We start from the raw sequence: 25,559 nt of genomic DNA on the forward strand, positions 1-25,559 counted from the left end.
TCCGAAGAGTCTGCAGCTAGCCATGCTTTAACCAGAGAATTTCACAAATAATGTGGCACTGTTTCAAGGTACAGTAGCAGCAAGCTGCAAGATAAGAATGGCCTGACATTTGGATCAAAGCTAGAATCTGTGATAAGGCACCCTTGTTGTATTTTTTCATGCGTTAGTGAAAAACGAAGAAACTGTGATATTTTTTTATTACGTTTTTTTTTTTTCTTAACAGTTTCTGATTTGTAATTCTGCTGAATCTGTTGCTACTTGACAGGTCTTTCCTTCTGAGCAGGAGACCTGTGGATCGCTGAAGAGTCATCGTTTGGAAGGAATCTTCAGTAACTGCTCGCACCTTTCCCTTTGAAGCTGCACGCTCCTCTGACTCAATCTCCAAAACCAAGTTTGCCTGTTAAATTACAGTGGCCATGATAATCAGATTGTCTCCTTACCAGAATTGGACTGCATTGGAGGAGTATAAAACATGGATTCTAGTGGAATCTAATGACTTGTATTAAAAAACTGCACTCACATTAAATTTTCAATGATTTTTTAACTATGTATTGGCAGTCCTTACAAACCCACACATTTGTCTTCCTGAAACACCGTCCTTGACTGTGTCAAATTGAATTCAGGCCCAAAACAAGCAGATGCTACAATTACCAGTCAACTCTGTGTTACTACTGAATGCTGCCACAAAGGCTACCTTCTGAACTGAAGGATGGGCAAGAAAGCACCATATTTACCGTTCCATTAAAATATCTGCTTAGAGACCAAATCAAGCTAAATGAATCATTTAAACCATAAACATTTTTGTGGGGTTTTGAAAAATGTATTTTATCACATTGTGACTTCCCTTAGGCGTACACAACCGGAAACCGTTGAAAGACTTCACAATTTCAGTATAGCACGTTCAACCTTTGCTTGTGTTTTTTTATTTTTTTTTTACAGTGAACAAAAATAACCTGTGGGTGTAGATGGCATGTCACCCCTTTTCAACCGTACCTAGAGATACAAGTCCCACAGGCTCACGCTTATCGAACTGTGCACTGCAAACCACAAGCCGCTTCATCATCCAAACATACAGCGCATAGATCTTTGTTGAGAGGAGTATTCTCAAATCTCAAGTGGTTTCTCGACTCTCAAGAAACGTGCTTGATTCTCTAACTATAAAAAATTGTGCTAACTTTTTAAAATAATTGCTGGAGATGTTACGCGGAATATCACTGGGGAAAAATGGAATAGAAGCTTTATATTGCATGCCTACAAACCTGTATATGCCTTTAAAAAATGTGATATCATCTATAAGTGATGACAGATTCATACCTTTCTTTGAAACGATATGCTGCTTCATCGCTCGCAATGTTAAACTACATTTACATAAAAACCTTTTTTTAAGTTCTGTATGAGTGTTCTCCTGGTAGCTGTTTTTCATGTATGGATGCGCGCTATTTCCAGTGCATGTTTCTCCTTAATGTTGAGGAATGCTAGCACTCCCTCCCCGCGGCCTCTCACCACCGACCCCTCCATTAGCTTTCTTCTCCGCCTCCGGGCGGGTGTGTTTGAAATGAGATATGTCGAAGGAGATATCGGTATGAGTGTTAGGGATGATACACGGGCCCATCCTTTCCTGCCAAAACCACCCCCACCCCACACCCCCCCACCAAACCCCTGTGGAATCACAGACCAGCAGTACACATCCTGTACTGTGTGAAAAGCAGCCACCTCCCTAGCTTCCTTTGTCCTCACCTCGCTAGTGATAAAGAGATAGAGGACCTCTGTCTGCTGCTGGGATGAACCTTTTTGTGCCGGCTACGGACAGGATTTATGGGCCGATGAAAGCATGTGAGGAAAGCAGAGGGCAGAAAAGAAAGCCTCTTTTTGTGCCCTCTGTGTTTTGTTCTATGCCATTTCCCCATCTCTGCCAACACCTTGGAAAATGAAAAAAAAAATCTGATGAAGTGGTACTTTTACTGTCATTTATTATTTTATTTTTGTTAAAAAAAAGGATGCCAAACTTAGCGTTGAATTATTAGCAGTTTTTTCGTATTCTTCCAATTGCAGTAAAATGGCACTCTCTTTGCAATAAGTATGCAAATCCATATGTACAGTAGATGCCTAAAGGTGGTCATGGAACCAAACTGGAGGCTGAAAGTGTGTAGATATTTGAAAATATACCTATCATCTAATATCTTTTTTAAATCAGCTTTTTACTGCCTACAAAACAAACCCCAGGATTATGCGCCTGTTTGAAGATTGCATTGTGTGAGCGAGACATCATTTTATCTCTTATCACCAGGAGCATGACTCGCTGTTCATTTTAATGTCACGTATGAAAAACGAGAAGGAAGCCTTGCACGCTTAGCTCTCACGTGGGAGTGGGGTTTTGGGGGGGTTTGGTGGGTGTTGGGGGGGTGGGGGTGGTGTTGGGGGTATAAAATGAGTGGCATTTAGAAAGCCAGTCATTTAACACACAAAGCGCTTTCCTCAGAGAGGTGGCCCTGGGGTTTCCGCAGCTGCAGCCAATAAGCCGGCGTGTCCAATGAGCTTGAGTTCCGCCCCACATCTGAGCCGTGGCCCTCGGAAAGGAAAGGATGCCGAAGCTGTGAGCCCAGGCCAGGCTCTGTAATGCGGTCAGCCCATCCTGAGGTCCTTTGAAGGTTCTGATGCCTCGCTGCAGTAGAAGATAGTGGTGGGTAGTGGGCGAGGCTTCATGAACCTTGTAATGTCTGGAACTACAATGATTCTGTCAATCAACTTGTTTCAGCCAATCAAAAGATTTTGTTTTGCCAAAGCCAGATCCAAGGATCGGCTTGTATCAGTGAGACACTGATACCAGATGGAAGCTCTGCCCTTTCTGGGTTTAACGAAGCCTCATTCTCCCATCACTGGTGGAAGGTGGGTGATTTATTGATGGCTGCTTCTTAACAATGTTATTGTGCCCAGGAGGGGGCATCCAGGGCTTCTGTGATTGGGCCTCTACCACGTCTCTGTGGAACTAGAGGCGCAGTCATGTCTCTCAGGCACTTATGAAGGATAGCTGTCTGGAGTCTTACTGAGGGTGTATTTGACATCATTGATCAGTCTTGTCAGATCTGAGATGGATTCTGTTTGTCGCGTGTAGGTAAACAGACTGCGTCAGGATACGGAACATCAGCATAAGCCATTTATTTACACCTGATGTGACAGGCGGAGTATATTCTTAAAGCATTAAGCCTAAAGCGTTCATGAAGCTTGTGTGGCACCTCATACCAACAGACATTATTAACTTCTATAAATCACTCAAGAGCATTTGTCCAGAGGTTGACCTCACATCAAGTGACAAAATTTGTTACAGCCCACCTGAGATGAGGATTTCATCACCACGTAAAAGATGACATAAAGCATGTCATCCTTCATAGAGCATGACATGATTTTGCTTCGGAATGATTTTGTTCATTGTTATGACAGCTTAATAACTGTGTTATACTTGTTTTATTAAGACTTTAGGACCACAGTTGCGAACTGTGTGAACAGTCATGCTATAAAATGGCAGCACTGCTACACCTACACAGTGGTTTAAACCACTACAGATCTGGCAAACTGTTGCTCGCTTCATGTGGGTCATGCCAACAGAAGTATGTTCTTACATGTGTCTGTAGACATGCAAGCATGATGGTGCCAGGATGCCTGAATTGTGGCGGATTGCACTGCGGTGGGGGCGTCATTCCCCCGGTCACCCATGGCTATAGAAACGGAGAAGGTTTGCCAAGAGCTGCCAGCACAACAGCTTAGTGCTCAGTGATTGGTGAAGCCCTCTGATCCCCGGAGTGGGTCTGGTGGACGTGTGATAAAACAAACTTTTCCAGCTCCCGCTAGAATGAAATGGCCCATCTCACTAGCATTTCTAAACAATGCTGCACAAGTAGGGCTAAAATGGGCTCCATAATATTTGGGACAAATACATATTTTTTTATTCTTGATTTGGCTCTGTACTCCACAATTAACATGTGGTTAAAGTGCAGATTCTCGGCTTTTGCTTAACAGTGTTTTTATATACCCTTAAGGGTATGTCTAAAAAACTGCTGTATTTTCTGCATGGTGAAACCAAAATGTATAAATATATCCGTAACCAAAAGCTGAGAATGTGCCCTTTAAGCATATGAGAATTGTTTGACTAGAAATCAAAAATTTTGGAGTACAGACCCAAATCAAGAAAGAAAAAAAACTTTGTTCCAAATATTTATGGAGCTGTATATAGGAGAACTGGCCATCTGGAGAACTGGAGCAGGGCAGGAGAAGGATAATCTTCTTTGTCCTGGTTCCTCCAGTGTGCCACAAACAGGCTTGTGACTCTGGGCTGTTGTGCAGTACAGTGTGTGGATGTCTCAGCCAGCGAAATGGCTGGGGTTTCAAACCTGACAGATAAAGAAATAAGGAGACAATTTGGATGCGCATGCCAGGGTACAGCTTTTGACAGGTTTCAGAACTCATCTGTGCTGAGAGCGGTGTGCACCTGTTCTTTTCTCTTTTCCTCCTTCCACCTGGTGCTTTTCTGTTGTTTTATAGGCCACATGTCTTTTTCCCCGGTGGTAAATAAAAGTGGTGCCAAACAAGTAATCACACTCGGTTTGACAAGGCAATGGTCAGACGTGGTGAAAAGCGGTGTAAATAAATTTGGCGGGAGGGTTTTTTTTTTTTCAAATTTATAGTCCACACTTTCACTGTTTTAAAAATGAATCTTAAAGCAAAATTGTCTTTCTTGCATCATAACATATGCAACAATTAACTTTTATTTAAAAAAAGGTTTTCTTGTGATAAAATAGCTGCTGCACACCATTTAAGCTCTACTTTGCTTTATCTCATCTGTGTTGCAGTGGCATTCCTATGGCATAACCCTTCATTATGTTTAGGGCTTGTACACAGTAAAATGTTTATTTAAACCGTGAATTTATTCAAGTAAAAGTCAGGGGGATGCAGCTGTGTAGTATCACAAAGTTCCTGAGCTTTGAAAAAAAGCCACATTTGCCCTCTGACCATATTGAAGGCAGTAAGACAGCTTTGCAAATTGATATGCATGTCACACACATACAGAAGTTTCCAGATGTCTGTCCTACGAAGGGAAAAAAATAAGGTGGTAGGCATGGCACTTGACATGCCTCACTTGGCTGTTTTCACAGGGGATTTCACTGGGCATCTCTTGGTTACCTACAATGCTTTGCAGCCCAGCTTGTTTCACAGCCATGAAATGAAAATCTCCATTCAGTCATTCTGCAAATATGAATAATGATTTGACCAATTATTCAACAGGAACATTCAGTCCATAGGAATTGTCCCCATTCCTGAGTAGGCCCTTTGGTATATGAATTGAATGATTTTCAATTATTTATTGCTTACGCTGAGTAGCAACTCGGAGGAACATTCTATGTATAGTGAGTCATTTATGGAGCTCTCTGTGCATACAGATTGTAGCATGTATATTTTGATAGGCTTTTAATGTCTTTTGTACAGTGAATTTGGTGACGGGGTTTAAAAGGGATGAGCTTGTACATTTAGTTCCATTGGAAGGTCAATCCTGATACGTCATTCATTAGTGCACTGATAAAAACAGGATGTGTGTGTGAGGTGTGGCAGCAGGTCACCTGACTAGGGCTTTATCTTCTTTTGCCACTCTGCACGGGCTGTGAGCACGCCCAGTTTTCCAGAGCGTAAATCAAGCGTTTGTCGGGCTTGCTGATGGAGTCAAACTGCTCCATGTTACAAGGCCACTTTGGATAAGGCCCCCACAGCTCCAGAGAAGGGGGGGGGGTGTGTGATGGTGTGGGTCCTCACAGATCTAGAGAGCGGGGGGAGGCAAGGGGGGGAAATCCAGAAGATCATGAAGTAAATCTCCACAGCTGCAGATAGGGGGAATTGGCACCTGCTCAGGACTACTGGCGGGACACAAGGTTTAGGTCATCTTAGGTCACATGCCTCGAAACGCCCCCACGTTCTCCCGCCTCGGCCTCCTTCTGTGGCAGTTTGAGCACGTGTTTGGCGACGAACATCCAGCCAACTTCACATGTGTTGCGGACCATCTGTGACTATTGAAAGAGCTCCATTTTGAAACGTGGTCTTCTCACTCAAAACATGTCTGCCCAATGTCTGCCACCGGCAGTAGGCACAGAACTGCTTTTGTTGGCATATACTCAGTTTTGGTTTTGTTTCCCTGTTCTTATTATTGCTTGTGCCTTGTATTCTTTGTGAACGTATTATTAATCAGAGTACTGCTGCTTTCCTGCATGCCATTTTGATCTGACTAAATAAATATATTACCAGTGTATAGCCCTGTAATGAATACTAGAATTTTTGCAAGTTGAAATTCAGAGGCTTTAGTTGATGAATTTCAATTGGACATCTTCTTTTGGACAGCATCAGCTCAATTTATTTTGTTTTTTTGTTGTTGTTTTTTTTTTTTACCCTAGAACCTATCCCAAATACGCTGTGTCTTCAAATAAGTGTAATAATTGTAGAGAATATACAGTAAGCTCAATATATTTGGGACAAAGACACATTTCTTGATTTAGATTTGTACTCCACAATTTTAGATTTGTGATCAAACAAATGTGGTTGTGGTTTAACCACATGTGGTTAAATTGCACATTCTCAACTTGTATTTAAGCATATTTTTATACACTTTGGTTTCAGCATGTCAAAATTACAGCACTTGTTATACATAACCCCCCATTTCAAGGCACCATAATATTTGGAATGTATTAATGTATTAGTTACGTAAATGAAAGTCATGGTTAGTACTCTGTCGCATATCCTATTCATGCAAGGACTGCTTGAATCTGTGACCCATAGACATCACCAGGTGCTGGGTGTATTCTCTAGTGATGCTCTGCCAGGCCTGTACTGCAGCCATCTTCAGTACCTGCTTGTTTTGGGGGCTAGCTGCCTGAAGTTTTGCCTTCAGCATATGAAATGCATGTTCAGTTGGATTCAGATCAAGTGCATGACTTGGTCAGTCAAGAATTTTCCAGATTTTGGTTTTGGTTTTGGTTTAGCAGTATGTTTGGAATTATTGTCTTGCTGTAGAATGAAGCAACATCCAACGTGTTGTGCTTAAACTTGAGTTTTGATGATATGATGCTTCTGTAAGCTTCAGAATTAAATCTGCTGATGCTATCAACAGTGACATCATCAGTGAAGACAAGTGAGGCAGTACATGTGGCAGCCATACATGCCCAAAACATAACACCCCCACCACAGATGAGGGAGGTGCTTTGGATCTTGGGCTGTTCCTTTTGGCTACCACACTTTGCTCTCACCATTTGTCCCTAACATTATGGTGCTGTGTAATGGAGGGTCTCTGTATAAAAGCTGCTGTAATTTCTATATGAAACCAAAATGTATAAAAATATCATTTAATGAATCTACTATATCATTTAATGAATCTACAGAGCCAAATCAAGAAGAAATATGTCTTTGTCCCAAACATTATGGAGCTCACTGTATATTTGCATAAATAAAATTTCATTGTTATTGTATTCATTCTGACCTCTCGAGCATTGCACCTCAAATTGTCCTCAGTTCTCAAATAATACAATGTTTGACTCCATAAGATTTGAGTTCATTTCTCGGAAGTCAGCCATCAGAAAGTTGATATGCACCAATGAGATTTTGTGCTTTGTTGTTGCTGACAAATGTGGGAGAATAATTTCTCATTTGAAGTGGATACAGCTTTTTCATTTTGTTCACTTGAGAATTTACAAAAACAACCCAAGAATGTGAAAATAAATAAAAACCTTTCTATTTCAATCAGCATGGCATTATGAAAGTGGAGGGTGTATTGTTTAGAGTGTGTTTCCTGAAGGCGTTTCTCTGAGTTATAATGACTTCATTCTACAGCACTTCATCTCCACGGAATACTAATACATTTCATAAATCTACTATAATAGTTTCTATTCTATTTCCTTTTCTAATCACGGTGCGGGCTACCTGAGAGAGACACAAGGCCAGAATTCAGAGCCGCACTCTTTCTTGCTCGCTGACCCTGGTGTTGTTGTCTCCTTAGCAGGGAAGCCACATGGACAGACTGTGGTTCCGCATTGGCTCTCCCAAAGCCGGACCAGACGAGAGGCCGGGATTCCAGAGCAGGTCAGGCCCCAGAGATCACCATACTTTCCCTACTCCCACAAACTCTTTGTTATTGTATCATAATTGAATGATGTCTTGAACTTAATCCATAGGTATCATCCGTATTCAAACACAAACTTAAATCCCAAACACAAAAACTAAAATGGTGTTAGTGAACACCCTTTTAATTGGTTATTGGGCCACTATGTGGGGCCAGTACAGTCTGTGTGTGGCTTGGCATAGTCTTGACAGCATCAGGATCTCAGCACCTTAAGACTATGTTCTTCACTTTCATCAAACTTGCTGATTGCATATTTTAGTTCAGTGTATTAATGGCTTAATTAGAATGTCCACCTCTGGACCATTAAGTCCCTTAATTGTCTAATTATAGAAGCTGAACACACCTGCCAGGTAAGCAGTTTTATGGGAAGGGAATCTTTTTTGTGATCTAGCAAAGTTAGGCTTTCACGGGAGGTCATTGATTGTTCACAGTGCTCCAGAAATACACTAGCACATCTCTTTGTGAAAGACACCAGACCTGTAAGTAACAGGCGTATTTTGAGTGTCATAAAATTCATCTTCACATAGTTCGACAGACAGGTGTGTCTGACTGTTGTTGGGTCTGATGATGAATCAATGAGTAACTTCACAATTGATGGGGCCATTTCTTCCAAAGCATTTAATTTCCTTGTTTTTAACCAACCTTGAGGTTGCTCCATCAGCAAAGCATAAAACCGTGTTTCCAAAGTGGACTGTGCACAGTAAAGTATGAATCCAAATACACGTCCTCTTCGGTAATTGTTGCGGAATGCTTTAGCGTATATCGATTTATGCTGTCTCGGTTCCACCTCTTCAGTGTATCACTCGATGGACAATCACCACTGCCTCCTCCGCTACAGTTGTTGTCCTACATAGCCGAATAGAAGGACCCTTCTCCAGTTTTTTTACATATGTAATTTTCATCATCTTGTCAGTTCTTTCCTTCACTGCATTGGCAATGGCACAATTTGCATTTTAGTTGCAGCCTGAAGCCCATTTCAGTGAATGCTATTGCTAGCTTTCTTCATAACACTCCAGTGCCATAGCTTTTTTTTCACCTTAGCCCTCTGAAAAAGAACATTGAAGAGAGATATTGGTGGCCTTCTGTGCATTGCTTCCAGCTTTTTCAGAAGCAACTCTAATTTTATCTGGCATGTTTGCAATTGCAGTTTTTTTTTTTTTATATACCCAAGCAACTCGGACTTTTTTAGTGTTTTGGGTTTCTCTTGTTTTCGTGGTCATTTTTTAACTGGCTTGGCTTTATGCTGTTGTTTCATGCCATCTCTCCAGGAATGACCACCATGGGATGTGGGATGCTGTTACCTGTTTTTGTGAAGCCAAAAGCAAGAACAGTTAACAGTTTAAAAAGTTAGTAAAAGGTATTAAGCATTCTTAACAGTTGGTGTCTTCTGTCTTCTGGAAATCTATGGCAATTGGTACTACCAGCAATACATAGATGAGACCAGTTAGCATTTTGATAATCGACTTTCTTAGTTCCATTCAATTACATTAAATTACATTACAGGCATTTAGCATACGCTATTGTCCAGAGTGACTTACACAACTTTTACATAGCAGTGACATTGCATCCTTTTATATAGCTGGATATATATACTGAAGCAATGCAGGTTACGTACCTTGCTCAAGGGTACAACAGCAGTGAACTGAGCTTTTGACCTTTAGGTTACAAAACCAGTTCCTTACCCATTCTACTACACTGCTGCCCACAATTCAATCTTATGTTGGCCTTTATTGTGGCACGGGTCAATTTGCAATACATATAGCATTTAGTTGAATGGAGGCAGGTGAGTCTCTTGATTATGTTTCAGCTGGGCCACTATAGGCTGCTGTAAGTGTCCTTGTTCCCCTCAGCCAGCCCAAAGGCTTGGTGGCTCCAGGATCACAGACCTTGCCCAGGCCTGCCAGTGCAATGCTGTGTCTTGTGGAACATCTGTATTCTGACATATTCTGACAATATTCTGATTTAAGATAAGCACCTGCGCTATTGGTCAAGTGGAAGGTGCTTAGCTGGTCTCACTGTATAATTTACATTGCCAAATGATGCATGCTAAGCAGATGCAGAATCAATATTGGGCTGGGCACGCAGTGTAGATTTGCTCACATAGAACCTTGTATAATTTGTGGTATATTGACTTTATATATTTTGTTGCAGAGCCACGGTAATTGTCTTAGCTGGTGAATGATTGTGGCATGCCGATGATTGTCCGTGCGCAAAGAGAATTAGTGTGATGTCAGTTATAGCGCAATGAGTTCAACTCCTCTCAAATATTTTGGCAAATATTCATGTGCCCTGTACCGCACAAGCATATATTTTGCCACTGGAGTATTAAATCGGATCAGAACAAATAGAAAACATCTGACTTCCAAATGCAAAAATGAAATAAGCCTCAGCCTTGCAGTGTTCTTCATGCTTGTTTGTCTGGTTTCTGCTAAACCTATAATTTAGAGTGTTCTTGTCATACCATTAGCAACAAATTGTCTTTTCTGTTCTGATGAAAAGGTCAAATTAATTTACACCACAGGAATCTGGCCCTGTCTTCTTTAACACAATAACAATCACAGCCACTTATGAGGAATGTATTTATAAATCTGGGCCCCCTGCATTTTTTCTTCCCCACTGCTGTTTATGGCTAAATTGGAAATCGTTTTCTTGCTCTGAGAAGTAGGGCTCGGATCCGCAGCCACCTCTCAGATTTGGCTAGGACGGACACATGTCCCTGGCCTCCTCAAAGAAATAGAAAAGTAAAGAATAAGCTTCCCTGGAAACAGTGTTGCTGGACAGGAAAGCCATCAATGACTGATCTATTCCCTCTAAAAGGGCTCCATCAAAAGCAATTTCTTTCAGGGTTGGTCAGCGAGGGAGGTGGATGTCTCTCGCCAGTAAACGTCCCTAGGCCAGTGTCTGCAGACTATGGCAGTGCCTACAAGCCGGAGAGCCCTCCTCCAACCGTAGCAGGAGGCACGCTTCTGCTTGTCCCTGTTTCCACAGGAACAGTCGTCTTATCAGCAAGTAGCCGATTGAAGACCACCAACGGGGGTTGAGTCTAACACGGTTCAGGCTCCGAGTTCTTCCTGTCCTAACAGGAAGGCTAAAGCACCGCCGGCCTTTCTCTAGGACTGCTGCCGAGCGTCTTTCAGCCCAGTAATTGGTGGCGATGATTCGGACTGATGGAGGCTCACGTTAAAGCTCCCACCCATCACGCAGGAAATTCAACCTTATCGATGCTAGCGTAATAGCATAAAGCGAGTCCAGCCCTGTCGCTCCACTTGCCCGCTAGAGATTTTACCTTATGTTCACTGAATACCAATGAGTAGCTTTTGGCTTTGCACTGGCTAGCATTTTCAGGATGTTCAGTTGTGCTATTCCTTATTTTTCAGCTGCAGGTAGCATAACTCTGCAACTTTCAAAAAGGACACATTAGCCTAACTTGCATGTCTTTGGACTATGGGAGGAACACAGTACTCACTGCTGACCAAAATGTTTACCTGAAGGAAGCCTACATGGACACGAGGAGAAATTGCAAACTTCACACAGAAAGATAAAACATTGTCATTATTAAAACCATTATAGAGGTCTTGGATAATCATTGACCAGTAAGTAGGTGGGTTGATACGAAATTAATGTGTAGTTGTGCTCTCATTAGATAAACATTACAAGGTTATTGAAAGTTAGAGTTTTCAAAGTTTATCAAAGTAACCCCCACCCCCCCGCCCACTTGCCTCTCAGTTCTTCAATTATTGATTCAGTTACTTGCAGCTACATGCATCCTTGTCTCGCACAGCAAGACCCATGTCTAAAAATGCAAAATCCCTTCATTCAAGTGTACCCCACCGCGCATGCTGTTTCATGCATTGCTCCGAGCACGCGGGAGGGCATTACTTCATCGCACGCCGGTTGAGATTACCAGCCTTAGGGAGCAGCGGGGACCGGGGAGCAGTTGTGAGAGAGCAGCTGTTCGAAAGCGCCGGTGCTCCGCTGTTTCTCTCGCCCCCGGGCACCGCGCTGTGCCGCGAGGAAAGGCCGCTCTGACCCGGCGCTAATCCCCAGTTTTTGTTTTTTTTTTTGGGTTTTTTTTTTGGTCTTTTTAGCAAGCCCGCTACTCTAATGCACACTGCCTCTGAAGTGCTTGTTTAAGAGGCAGGGGCACTCATGAAAAAATAAGGCTGCTTTTGCAGGACCATAAAAGCATTCTATTAATATTCTTTCCTGTCTAACAAGCCCTTCCTCCACAGTCACTTGTAAGGACTGTGCGGCAGAGCTTTGCACTCGTCAAAAGAACACCAGTGACACCAGATGACCTAAAGGGACCTAAAGTTGAATCCCGGTTCCATCCCTCGTGTTGCCTTTGAGTGCTTTGTCCGAGAATTTGTCGTGACCAGCATTTCACTGTCTCAGCCGGCTCAATGTAAATGTTACATTTCATCGAGCGCCCTGGTGTTCATTTATGTGTTCAAAGAGCGTGTCCTCTCGTGCTGTTGCAGGCAGACCAAAGGGGAAAAAAAAAAAAAGCTTGTACAACTTTTTTGTACCTTTGTTTTCTGCACGTTGGCTGCATTTTATCCTCAGATGAGATGGTACAGATGGTGCTGTCTCCCACAATGCGCTACGCAGTCTGCAGGGAGTGCGTTCTTCTGCGGCTTGAGAGAATAATGACACCTCTAAGGAACCAAGCCTCCACGCATGAACCCACCGAGACAATGAGGGAGGTCTGGAGAAATGTCAGTGGGGTCACACTCACAGTTGAACTGACACAAATCAGAACACAGATTGGGGGAAGGCTGTGCAACATGTGTCCCTGGTATTTGGTGGAGGCATCAGTTGGGTACCGAGCTTGTGTCAGCAGCAGATCAGAGGATGTTGAGCTCCCCCCTCCCATGCCAGTTTCATTGGGATGGCAGGTATCCATCCCCCAAGTTACACCTTGGTTGAGCATGGCCTGTATCTGTGCTTCACTGATAGTTTGACACTTTGCAGGTTGAATGAACCTCAGCTTCACAGAATCAGTACCACTTCTTTGTCTCGCCTGCAGTGACCAAATATAATTCAAATATGGCTAAAAGTGGTCAAATAAGGTTATGGTTTATTTTGTGTCTGAAATAAGATGGACATATAACTCATGGAAATACATGCCAAGCCATGGTATTTTATGGGGTCAGTTTGTTCTCTTCCTAGTTTTTTCCTCCAAATTTGGAATGACTAATTGCATTTGCAGGCCTGTCTGTTTGCTGAAATGCAATTTCAAGGAGTGCAGACAGGCATACGCTCTCCTGTGAGGTGCATGCTGGGAGTCGCTGTTGCTTCTTTTCACTCCACTGGCCTGTATTTTTTTGCACAGCTGAGTTGTGTATTCCTTGCATTTGAAGAATGCACCTTAAGCACAGCTGGCCTAAGTAGACAAAGAGGACCTGATGAATCAGAGTTAGCGGTGCACAGTGACACAAGGACAATCCCGCCAATCTCCCCAGGCGACACTACGCCCAATCACATGCCACTGTGCACAATGGAAATCAGTGTTTTAGCAGGATGAGCCACCTGGTTCTCTCTTCATTAAATTCAAGATTTAGGTCTGGGATGAGTCTGTTTTCTCATTCATAATAGGTGACAGGTGTTATTCATTGCCTAAGAGAATCAGCTATTGTCATCTCAATGGAAAAAAAACAGGAAGCCTGTGACAAATAAGAATTTAAAGGCAGCCACGAAACCCTGGAACCAAGGTTTTATTAAAAACCATACAGACTCAGAGTACACACCTGGGGATGCTGAATCAGTGACATACCTCCTAGAATTTGGAAGCCTATCCACAATCCTTTCTTCTTTACAAACCACATTGTCCCTATAAAGTACGGAAAGTGATTTTAGTTTGTTGCGTGTGATATGTACTGGTGCTTGTGCAAAGATTATTTCTTGTGTATTTTGTCTTGTGCAGTATATGGAGCTCATATGAACACCATTTTCCTTTCTTTTTTCAAATGAAAGTTCATATTTGTCTTATATTTCAAGAGAACCCTGAAGCTATGCAAAATGTATCTGACGAAACATTTTCGTTGTCAAAAATCCTTGTATTTAATTGCTCTAGCCATGAGACTTTATCTCCTGCAAAGAAGAACTGTGTGGGTATGTGTTTGATAAAAGATGGGATTATTCCAGCTATTTTTGCTGGAGAAGAAAAGTCTGATGTGACTGATATATTCCAGCAATACCAGAGGTGGATGAATCAGTGATGAGCCAGTATTTTATCACCAAAGCTTTCAAAAAGGTGTGTCAAGCCCTGTCCTATACCCAAAAACAATGTGATGTCCTTGATCAATTTGCACTTTTTAAACCATAGTCCGATGGACTTTGTGAACTGCCAAGGGCCAGGCCGGGGCAGTACATTTTTGACAAGTGATTTGAGACACTTCAAGCTGCCGGAAAGGGGTGGAATTGACATTTTTTCATTCCAAGTCTCTGATGAGGGCACTCATTACTTTACTCTGGCTCGCCCACACAGCACACAGTGCTGAGAGCCTCACTGAGGGTGTGCGTGCCCCCAGACTGAGAAACAGGGCAGTGGCTAAAGAAGGCCTCATTAACTGCAACTCTACTTTGGTACTCCAGGCATTGTGTTCCATAGATTCCTGTACTGTATATCTTGCCATTTAGCAGATCCTCTTATCCAGAGCGAATTACACAGATTACATTTTTACGTACAATTTATACAGCTGGATAGTTTACCGAAGCATTTCATTTTAAGTATGTTGCTGTGAGGGCGGGGAAGGGTGAAGACCAGACGCGACCAACAGGGGATCTATAAGTTACCAAAAGGCACTCCAGTAACCACTGAGTCTCGTGAGAGACGAAATAAGAAGGGGGTGCTATACTCCTAGGGGACGTATCCCAAATAATGAATAATAAACCCCCAAACGGGTAACTGAGGAAGAAGGAGTATATAAGGAAAATAAAGGAACAGGGAAATGAGAAATGAAAAATAAACAACTTCGAACCGAAGCTGAGAAAAAGAAAATGTCTTTTCAAAAACAAACAGAAGTTCTGAGGCCAACTAAAACCAGGGGGGGAAACTGGTTAGTAAAGGGCAGAAAGGTTTGTGCCCCAACGGTGACACAATAACCCCTTAAAACCGCCGGCCTCAGAATCTGGACCTATACCGTCCTAATACCTTTTTCCAAAAAACAAACAAACTGAAGTCAGAATGCTTTTTAAATTTCTTTGTTCTTAAATTCCTTACACCTTGCTCAGGAATACGACAGGGAACTGGCTAGAGCAAAACACGTTACACTCAAGCACCGTTCCACTGCCTACTGACGCTTTAAATACCCAGCCACAGGTGTGGCTGGTAATCAGCGGAAGATGTGAGCAACCCACAGGTGAAACAGATCAGAGGTAACCCTGCAGGAATGCATGGAATGTTCAAGCAGGAACAATCCTCCCACAGGAACCAAAAATAACGATTAGCCGAGTGGCTAATCTGCAAGCTCGAACTAATCGTCCCCACACACCAAAATAACGATTAGCCAAGTGGCTAATCGGAATGCTAACCACTGAGCCGGTGCAGGCACAGAAAAATGATCTACCTGCACAGAAACCGTGACAGTTGCAACGGCAGTGCCCCAGCTAGAAATCAAACTCCCAGCATTCATTATAAAGTCCAGTTCTCTCACCATTGTGCTACTCTGCACTCACTGTCCTCACTTCTGTCCCTGTTATTCGATCTTTATCTTGTCTTTAAAGGATGCCATGAATAATGACTCCAGATCTGGATCAGTGGCAAATTGAAATGTATTGATAGAAAGTGCTGGTTTTAAATTCATCTACCCCTGCGCGATTGGCCCTGGGTATCATTTAGAGTTACTTTCTCTCTGTCCTGTACACTGCAAATTATATTACCTGCTAATGTTGATGTATGTTAAAATGGCTGAGTGCACAAACGCCACTGCGAAAAAGGGAGATTGGTTGCTTTGAATTGCTCAATCAACTAGCGCAAAGCAGTCAGATTCGTTCAACTTGAAATCAGCTAACAAAATCAAGCAACTGCTTGGCAAATGGAGACTCAGTTACAAAAAGAACTGTATAACTCAAGGGTATAATTCTCAAGGTTTGGTAATTCATTGATTTTAGAACTGCGGAGTCAGTAGTGCATGCCTGTAGTTGACGTCTCTGTTGTCAGGTGCTTTGTATAGTAGGTCCGGTTTTCGAATTCCATTTCAGATCTTGGAATCCTCTCTACTGAGTGACTAATCCAGCTGCACATTAAATGAGCCTGACAACCGGAGGTCTTTTGGGGTTTCTCAACCTGACAGATCCTTAAGATCTTTTTGAGACAAATCCCAGGATAGACCAGCACATCACAGGCAAACCCAAACAGAGAGATGTCTTTGCCCTCCTAGACACGTCTCTGTCCAACATTTGCTCGTCTTGTAGTCCCTCGTGATACAGTATTTGGATTCCTGTCCCAAGTTACTGAATTTTGGATTGTCATGTGATGTTGATGATAAGAAAAGAGAACGCTAGAAGAAACTGTGAGCATCTCATTTACAAATGTAACAGATAAAAAAAGTTGTTTTGCGATTCAATACGGTCACTGCCAGTGTGGAAGAAATGGCCAGTATACTAAAACTAAGCAACTATATATAAACTTAATAATTATGTAATCCAAAAAGTGTGCCTTGTTGTTCCAAACATTTCAGAACACAATGTAAATTATGTTTCCCCAAAGCGCTGTCATTCAAAAAGGCTTAGGTATCAGTTGGCTAGTACCATTATTTATGTGAGAATAGAGAATAGTCTGGGAACTGCTGGAGCCTGTTTGCTGGCACTGGTTATGAGGTGACCAATAAGGAGTGACTGTTATGATGATGGACAGAATGATGTCTGCACCAGAAGTTATTGGCCAACAGAGGAGTGAAAAAACAGTTACTGTACCAGCACCTGCCAGCTCCAACCGGCTTTGTACGGCACACTGGACCCAGTGTCATTTGTGTACAAGCTGGACTGGGGCAGGGTTGGACCGGCAGCCCAGAACAGGAGGCAGACCAAGAGCTCGGTGTCGGGGGACCAGGCCACAACGTACTGACCATGTGACACACGTACACTCTCAGTACCAGTCCCAAGGATTTGAGGCTTCATTGTTTGGGCAGTGTGGCCACAGTCTTTACATTCTGGGAGGGAGGGAAGAGAAATGGATGACTGCCAGAGAGAAAGCTTGATTCTTTGGCACTTGCTATGAAGTCATCTCATAGCCATGAGTTTCTGAGGCGTTAGTGGCCTGGAAAAAACCACAGCCCACAGGTTAACCTGTGGTTGGGCTGTACAGTAGGTAATTACAAAATCATTCATCTGTAGGACCATGCTTAATGTGCACTGAAGTATATAGCTCCCATGAATGGTATTTCAACACTAGCTATCACTATCATGAAAGTGTGATTATTTGTAAAACAATATATTTGGCTATGGTAAAAGGTTCCTTTAAGAGATTGTTGAAAATAAGTAACTTGTTAGAAAATCATGTGTGGGTTCCGTGTGGGTGTTGTTGACGTTCTTCTCATGTACTCTGGAACATATTGTTTTGCGCTAGTTTATTTGGGAGACTGCTCCTGCAAGCATGTGTTTCCAGAGTTGAACACTGGAAAAACAAGTTTAAAAAATCTGGTGATGTCATGATGACAGCCACGATTCCCCGAGATGAAAAACAGTCAGTGAAAGGTTCTTCCGAAATACAGAGCCTTGTATGATTTACGAACCTTTGTATTCGTGAACAAAAAGGCTGCTTTCGCACCCGGAGAACTTCAAAAGGTCATGCAAGCGTTCCCTGATCCGCAGTCAAAAAGATCCCCAGCTGGGAGTTGTCACAGGCACTGTGAACTTTAGATAAGGCCAAGAAACTGTTCTACATCGCTGAGACACTTTACACATGCTGAGGACTATCTCTATCTCCAGAACCTTATGATTATTATGTTTGCCATGTGATATGGATGGATTTGTTTTACAGGCAGTATTTTAAAACTCTGGTTTTCAGTTACAGGCTAGCCTCTCACGAGCAGCAGCTAACTGCTCATCAGTTAAATGCATTCTTAGAGAGGGATTCAGCATATTTTTTGCACTAATGCTTATCATGCTGACAGAGCATCGCGATAATTCAATACCAGAAATGTCAAGGGGCGTTAAAGAAAAACAATAGCAAGTTTGCGAGAGGCATGTGAGTCCAGCCAGCTCACCGTCTGCTCTTGGTGCTGGATAAACCCTTCTGGATTAATAGAATCTACAAGCTATCCTAATCACAGGGAGGAAAACAGGTGAGGAATTTCTCTGGGTCTAAACGGTGGCTTGTGTAGGATTTTTGCAGCCTCCTCTAATGTGTGCTGTCCCCTCAATAATGATCCGTTGTTTGCCTGGCGTACCCCTAATTGACACCAGGCGTTCCACCACGATGCATTGTGGGACTTTTCGGAGAAAATCACAGGAGAGAGCTGGGGGAACAGCAGGGGTAATGAGACAGGCCAGCCCTCTTAGGAAATCTGTTGGTCTTAGAAAGTGACAGGTCCTACCGGGTGTGCGCCATCGTTTGAATACCCGTATTCAAAGAAGCGGCAGAGTGGGGAAAACGGAAGGGGCCAATGACGATGCTCTCGCGGCACACCTCCTTATTACGCCGTAACACACGGCGGTCTGTAAATAGATCCAGGTGGGCAGCGTCCGTTTGCCGACGAGCGCGTGGGCGTCCTGCTCGGCGGAGTGATGTAGACCACATCACCGCCCCCACGCTGCTCTCGCACATCCGACTGACCTTGCCCACCCGAGCCACAACTACCCCCCCCCCCCCCACTCCAGCCCCCCTCCCTCCTCCAAAGCTCGCTCCAATGAGTGCTTCTACCGAGAATCGGCTCGCTTTTTAAGCCTGGGGTTTGGGTGGAGAGAGCTCGATGCGTGCATTCGCTAGTGTAGCAGATGTAGGCCGTTTGAGTTCAGCTCATTGTTATTGTGAGCTAATGAGCCACTATAGTATTTGGAATGCATCTGCGTTTTAGGCTGAGCTATTTTTCTCATACGCCACTTTTGTTGTTAGACTAATTGAAGGGCTGCATGCTGTAAGAATTTGGAAATTAACCGATTGTTGTGAACCGGTTGTGACTCAGGGGGAACAAAGGAGATTTTTTTGTGCATTGAGGGAATGTGGAGAAGTGGTTGTAAACGTGATTGTGAACGTTACGGTTGGAAACTCAATTCCTGCCAAGCTATTTTTTTTACTTACAAAATTCCCAGTCTGTGTCTTTTTATTCCCAATTTAGAATCGCTAATTGTGCCTCTTGAGTCACTATAGTGCAGCCAGCACCCATGTGAAGTGCATGTATTCTTTATGTTAATAATTCATAATTGAGTGCTGTCAACATGTATTAATCAGCTAATTTAATTTCAAACCGACACTATTCCTCTTCATACAGAAGGACCCATCTGATGCAGTGGGGTGGTTTCTTTGTGTGATTATTCCGGGACCTTCAGTAATATATTTAACGTTTCGGGCACAGCGATCACAGTTTCCGTGTGTTGCTCTGATGGTTTTGCCTTTGAAACGCATCAGTGTGGCCTCAGAGTGGAGCATATGTTTGCATGCTCTCGGAGCCAAAGTCTAGTCAAACGTTTGAATCTTGGGCTCCAGGAAAAAAAAGCTTGTTAATCCGTCCAAGCACCTGGACCGGCTTTGCACATTTCCGCTTAATTAAAGTGGCTGTCATCTTCACAGCCACCCAGAGCTCCCTCAGGTAGTCCACCAGCAAGAATCATCAGAGTAGACCCCAAAGAAAACCGTAGGCGTGCTCCTCACGGTCCATGGTGGCCTTCAGAAGAAAATTCTCTGCTTCGTTTACATGTATATCCTGTTCCAATTTGACTCAGCCTTCGCCTGGTTGCCAGGGTCTTTGTGCCAAGCAACGCCGTGTCTGTAAACAGTGGCTCCGATCTGGAAACCCAGAGGAACCCGCCAGCAAACAGTAGCCGTGCCTTCCATTACAATACTGCAGCACGTTAGCACGCTCGCTGAATGCTAAGGGAGCCCTTAGCTTGGCTGTGGCCGGCCCGCTCTTTTTTGTTTTGCGTTCAAACTCAGAATCAGCCGTTAAGCCGCCGCCGCTAAGGCCAGCATCGCGTCCTCCTGCTTTGCTTTTTGGAGCCTGGAGCTACGGTCTCGTCTGGCGGAGACAGCCCGAAGCCGCGCCTCTCTTTTTTGTTCATCACCCGGTTGTCCCGGATGGTATTGGCTGTCATCTGAAAGGAAGTGTAACGTTCCAGTTGCCTTCACAGCGTGGCACAGAGAGCAGAACTGCCAGAGACGGGAAAGACAGTTCTGAGCAGACGCTCCAAAAACAGAGCCAGTGATCATAGAATTAAAACAAAGCGGCGTATCCTGCATCAGGCTGAAATAGACATACTCTTACCCTGGAAAAGGCCACACAAATAAATAGTATATGTAGTGTATATATAATGTATATATAATTCAAACAATAAAGACATTTTTCCATGAGTTTATCACCCATCTGCAAGTGTGCGCTTGGCTGTGTAGTTGCATAGAAATTCAGTACAATTGACAACATTGTACCAATTCTGGGAAACCCAATGCCAGGAGCCTTAGAGAGATCAGCATGAAATCCAGCCAGAACAGCCAGAGACTTGAGTGAATACACAAACTTGCATTTCTTTGCAAAACTCGAAGAGTTCATCAAAACATTCCCATGAACGCGCCTGGAATGTTGGAAAACTTGCACATCTTTTTAGACTCCTTAAAGAAATAATTGCAATCCTAAATCCCTATCCCAAGACTGCTTGGATAAGCAAAATACTCGCTGTGATTTTTCAATATACGAGTTTCCCAGATCTAGTTTCTGTCGACCAACCCATTCCTGTAAAACAGATATCCATATGTATAACTCTGGACTGAAAGTTTCAGCAATATGTACGGAATTATAGGGCTGTGCAAAAGGAAAACACCTTCTTGGCAGCTACACTGCCACGAATGTCTCTCATTAGATGACCCTCAAATGAAAAGATTTTCCCCTTGTCTTTTTTTTTCCTCCTGATCGTTCTTGGTCGTGGCCCATCAAGTGGTTAAGCAGAAGTACTGCGATGTTTATGCAACGTACACACTGGGAAACAGTCCTTGGCCAGGGATGGAGAGAGAAAACAAGGTTGCAGCAGAGACCTACTGAACAGAGAACGCTGAGGGGCTCTGACACAACACCGCCTGTTATAAATTAGGCCCGTTCTCTCTCTCTCTCCATAATCTCTCCTTTTGTTTGAAGTGGCCTTCGGTTTTTCACTTTGTTTTTGTACGTTTGTGTTGTTTCATCAGTTCCCCTTCCATCGTTTGACTGGCGCTTGATGTTTTTGTTAAGAGAGTCGGTGGGATCTGGCTTCTAACAAAGGAGATGTCGAAATGAAATTCTAGCTGTGACCCACTTTTATAGCTATCCACAGATGAATACATTAAACATGAAAAGACATCGGGGGAAGATGCCTGTCATTTGGCGCGCTCTTCAAAAGCTGTTTTCTTTGTTTTAAAAAAAAATTATTATTAGTGTCGGTCTCATCATCATGTGTCAAAATGGCGGAAAAGAAAACAATTAACAAATCAAGCTATAGGAAAGCTGTACGGCCCCCACTTGAAAGATGGCGGACCTCAGCCTTGTGGAACTGCGAGCTGAATTAGGACCGAACAGTGGAAGTGTTGCATATTGAAGCGGAGAACGCTCTCATATAGTAAATCAGCTGGACAGGACTAGGATCGATAAGTCTCGTATTACCAGCCTGGCACCACTCTGTGAGATGATGAATAGCTCTTTGTGACTTCCAATAGAAGTTGTCTTCAGGGGAGGTGGGGGGGTTGAGGACTGATGAATGCACAAACCCAAGATGGCAGACTTATGCATAAGAGGTATAGGCCGTAGTACATAAAGCATTCCCGGGCATTATTTCCCATTATTTATTTCGGCTTTTCTTGGGCGGCAGACAGAGTTGACAGATCACCTCTCACGCATTCCCCAACTCATATTTTTCAGAGAGGGCAGTTAAGATTAGGAATTTTGCGAAAGCACAACAGTGTCAAGCTGTTATTTTGTGATTTGAGTTCAGGATCTTCATTATTGAGAATGGGGTTTTGTGGACCCCTCTATGGGTGGAGCTACCATTTTACTGTCAACCGCTCATATGAACCAATCAAAAGACTTATAGGCTCAAATACTGTGGAAATGTGGGTGTGGTCTGGAAGGAAAAACTGTTCACTTTCTTTCCTGACAGTTTTAAGGCAGAGGTGGGCAACGAGGGCTGTATCTGCTTCTGGTTTTCATGGCAACTTCCGACCTTAATTACTTAATTAGCCGTAACATTTACAGCATCTGATATTTTAGCTGCATTTCTTGATAAGTACATGAATGACCGCTGAAGACTGTTCATTTGTCCACATGTGAAATGAGCCCTTAGCCAGAGCCCTTAGCCCCACCCACAATTCCACTCTATTATGATTGGCTTAAATCTGTGAATCATCAATATCCTCTCCACCACTATGGGGCTGCTGGTATTTATAAAATACTCCCCCTCATTTAACTACCCAGCAGAATGTACAAAGTCTGCTTCTTCAGTGGTTTTTAGACCTGATGTTGGCTGAGCATCAGTATTGCACATCATCCTTTTTCCCTTATGAGAGCCAGAGGAATTTTCAAAAATAGCTTGGGTTGGAGGAAGAGAAACTGTACCCAGTACCCAGTGGGCAGAGTTACACTGTAGTTAGTGCGAATCGAACCTCACTCTGGACTGAGACTTTGCGTGTGCCCCATCTCTCTGTATTCAGTCTCGTTTTTCGCCATGTTCTGTGTGCTGGCCATTGCTTAAGAAACCTGTTCACTAGTGAGGATTAAAGCTCCACAATAGACTGACCTCTCCAGACCCACAGACATACAGCATTTGACCCACCCACACCTCACTGCATGCGGTCTTGTTCTCAGTGTGCTGAGAAACAAAATGATCTGCTTCAGGAAAAATAGTTAGACCTTCACTTTAACACAATTTGATGTTACAACCGAAGCCTGGAATCCCTTTCTACGTTAAGGATTGATTTTAATTTATAAAATATATTTTTCATGTTGCCCAATTAAATGATTTTTAATGACTATTAGAGGACAGGAGAAGTCATGAATAATGTAAGAATTTATGTAATTAAGTCAGTCTGTATTTAAGAAAGCATTTCAGTCGATGAAGTGATTCTAACATTAATCTGAAAGGCCACATAAAACCGTATGACACATCAAGCAACATATGTTATTTTGAACTTCTGTTGCCACTTTTTCTCACTTGTTCTAAATTTATCAGGTAGAACACTGCAGTAGGCCAATACCTCCTGGATGAGATAAGAGAGATAAGTCAGCCCAAAGCATAGTATCATTGTCAATGACTAGCCATTGGATAAATGCATGAAGGCGCTATTAGCCTACTTTAGCAAAGTAGGACACATTTTTACCCTTTTGCTCAATTTGTAGTCACAAATTATGCCAACAATTATGTTAAATCACTGCTGTGTTAGCCACACTTGTTCAAGAAATGCATGTCCATTTTTTACCACAGTTCTTGAGTAAGCTTTTCTTTACTGTAGGACCAGTAAGCTACAAGTCTAGCTATGAATCCTGGGTGATGACCATGCCATCTATACACAGTTTGAAGTGTTACCTCAAGGGGGCTGCCTCCACTATTCCTAATGCTACACCAACAGGCGCTGAGTCACATTTGCGCCCTAGGCGATCTATAAAAATGTGGCCCTGAATGGTGTAAAGAGTAGTGATCAAAGCCCTTTAAAAAAAATCTTAATTGCTATTTGCTCATTTTGATTCATTCTAGCGATCATGTTCTATTTATTGTCTGCCCTTAGATCCTGGTTTTTCAACAGGGGGTCTGTGGACCCCTGTAGACTTGACAGGCAAACCCTATAGATTTGGGAAAACATTTCAGAATATTTATTTTAGTTATTTAACCCTTTTAAAGTTGTGATGGGGGTCCCAGGATCGGAATAGGTTGAAAACCCCTATCTTAGGTAGATAAATCGTGTCTGTGTGTCGTGTGTGTTAGTGTCTGTGTCGCTCAGTTCATGTTTGAATCATTGTAGGCCTGGACTGACTAATTATCCTAAGGAAGTGTATAAAGTCTTATTGAATTGAATTGAATTGAATTGAATTGAATTGAATTGAATTGAATTGAATCGGATTGAACTGAATTGAACAGAATTTAATTGACTCTGCTCATTAATCTGTACAGTACCTTACAGACTCACATTCACTCTCAGGATGCCTCCTGGTCCTGAGACAGAACACTAATGAGCACACAGTCCAGAAGAGCACCGCATTCAACGTCCTTCACCTTATGTCATCGCAGTCAGTTGGGCCAACGGTGTCCCTTTCACAGATGTCTGTAGAGCCCTGTTTGTTTTGCCAGCCCATTTCCCTCCCCGAGGGAACTGAGAGAGCCACGGGCCTCTAAGATCCATCTGTTTTCCCCGGGTGTCTCCTTTCACGTCCAGTTCTGCAAGTCTGCAAAAGGGTTTGCTCACGCACCTCTCGCGGCTCGGTGAAGGCTGTAACAAAGCTTTTCCGCTTTGCTTCGCACTGGTTCAAACGAGCGCAAGCATGTTATTCTAGCGAGGACCGGCTGTGTGTGTGAGAAACGGAAAGCCCGTCCTATTCAGATGGCCTCTGTCGTGCCGATTCAACAGCTTCTTTCTCAACTGTCGTTGACGATGAATGCGGTAATTACGTGTGCGATCTAGGATGCTTCACAAAACAGTTTTTTTTTGTTCTTATTCCTCCTTTTCGCTGGGTGAGGTGCAACACCATGATTTCTTTTAAGCACAAACATCATTAAAGATATTGAAAGGCTGGCAATCTTGAGTTTTTTTTTTTTGCCATTGTAATTCTTTTGAAGAAATTGGCTGGGATTTTCAAAATAAGCCCCCTTTGGTTGTTAGTTACCCAGCCATCAGTCCAGTTCTGTCAACATATTATATAATAAGTCAGCTACATTTCTTGGTATCACACACACACACCCACACATTACATTACATTACATTTATATAGCAGACGCTTTTATCCAAAGCGACATACAAAAAGTGCATATCATGGTCATTGGAACAACTACAAACACACACACACACACATACGCACACATGCTTGCACACACACACACACACATAAATGTTACGCCCATTAGTATATTGAGTTATAAAAGCTTTTTACACTACATGTGGAAGTCAAAAGGTTCCGCGCGAATGAGCCTTGTGGTCAGACCGTTCTTGGATTGAAGATGACAGCAGTGTTCTATAAATGACCTCCGATGGCTCCATCTCTGTGTCCGAGGCGCCAGCTCTGAGGAGCTGTCTCTCACGCGC

General features: G+C 43.0%; 1 protein-coding gene across 3 annotated transcripts in view; it reads left to right on the top strand.

Moving 5' to 3' along the window:
* LOC118226931 (disintegrin and metalloproteinase domain-containing protein 33-like) overlaps positions 1–25,559 on the top strand; it is a 101,422-nt gene that overhangs the window by 8,737 nt on the left and 67,126 nt on the right. For 2 of the 3 annotated variants that reach the window (XR_004765127.1, XM_035416930.1), the window contains exon 2: positions 8,027–8,109. Coding sequence is in view for 2 of the 3 variants with exons in the window: in XM_035416930.1 (XP_035272821.1) it covers positions 8,027–8,109 (83 nt within the window). In the remaining variant the exon portion in view is untranslated. The remainder of the gene's footprint in view (positions 1–8,026; positions 8,110–25,559) is intronic. The other variant, XM_035416932.1, reaches the window with a different exon arrangement.

The sequence above is a fragment of the Anguilla anguilla genome, chromosome 5 (assembly GCF_013347855.1).
Source record: "Anguilla anguilla isolate fAngAng1 chromosome 5, fAngAng1.pri, whole genome shotgun sequence".
Taxonomy (NCBI): domain Eukaryota; kingdom Metazoa; phylum Chordata; class Actinopteri; order Anguilliformes; family Anguillidae; genus Anguilla; species Anguilla anguilla.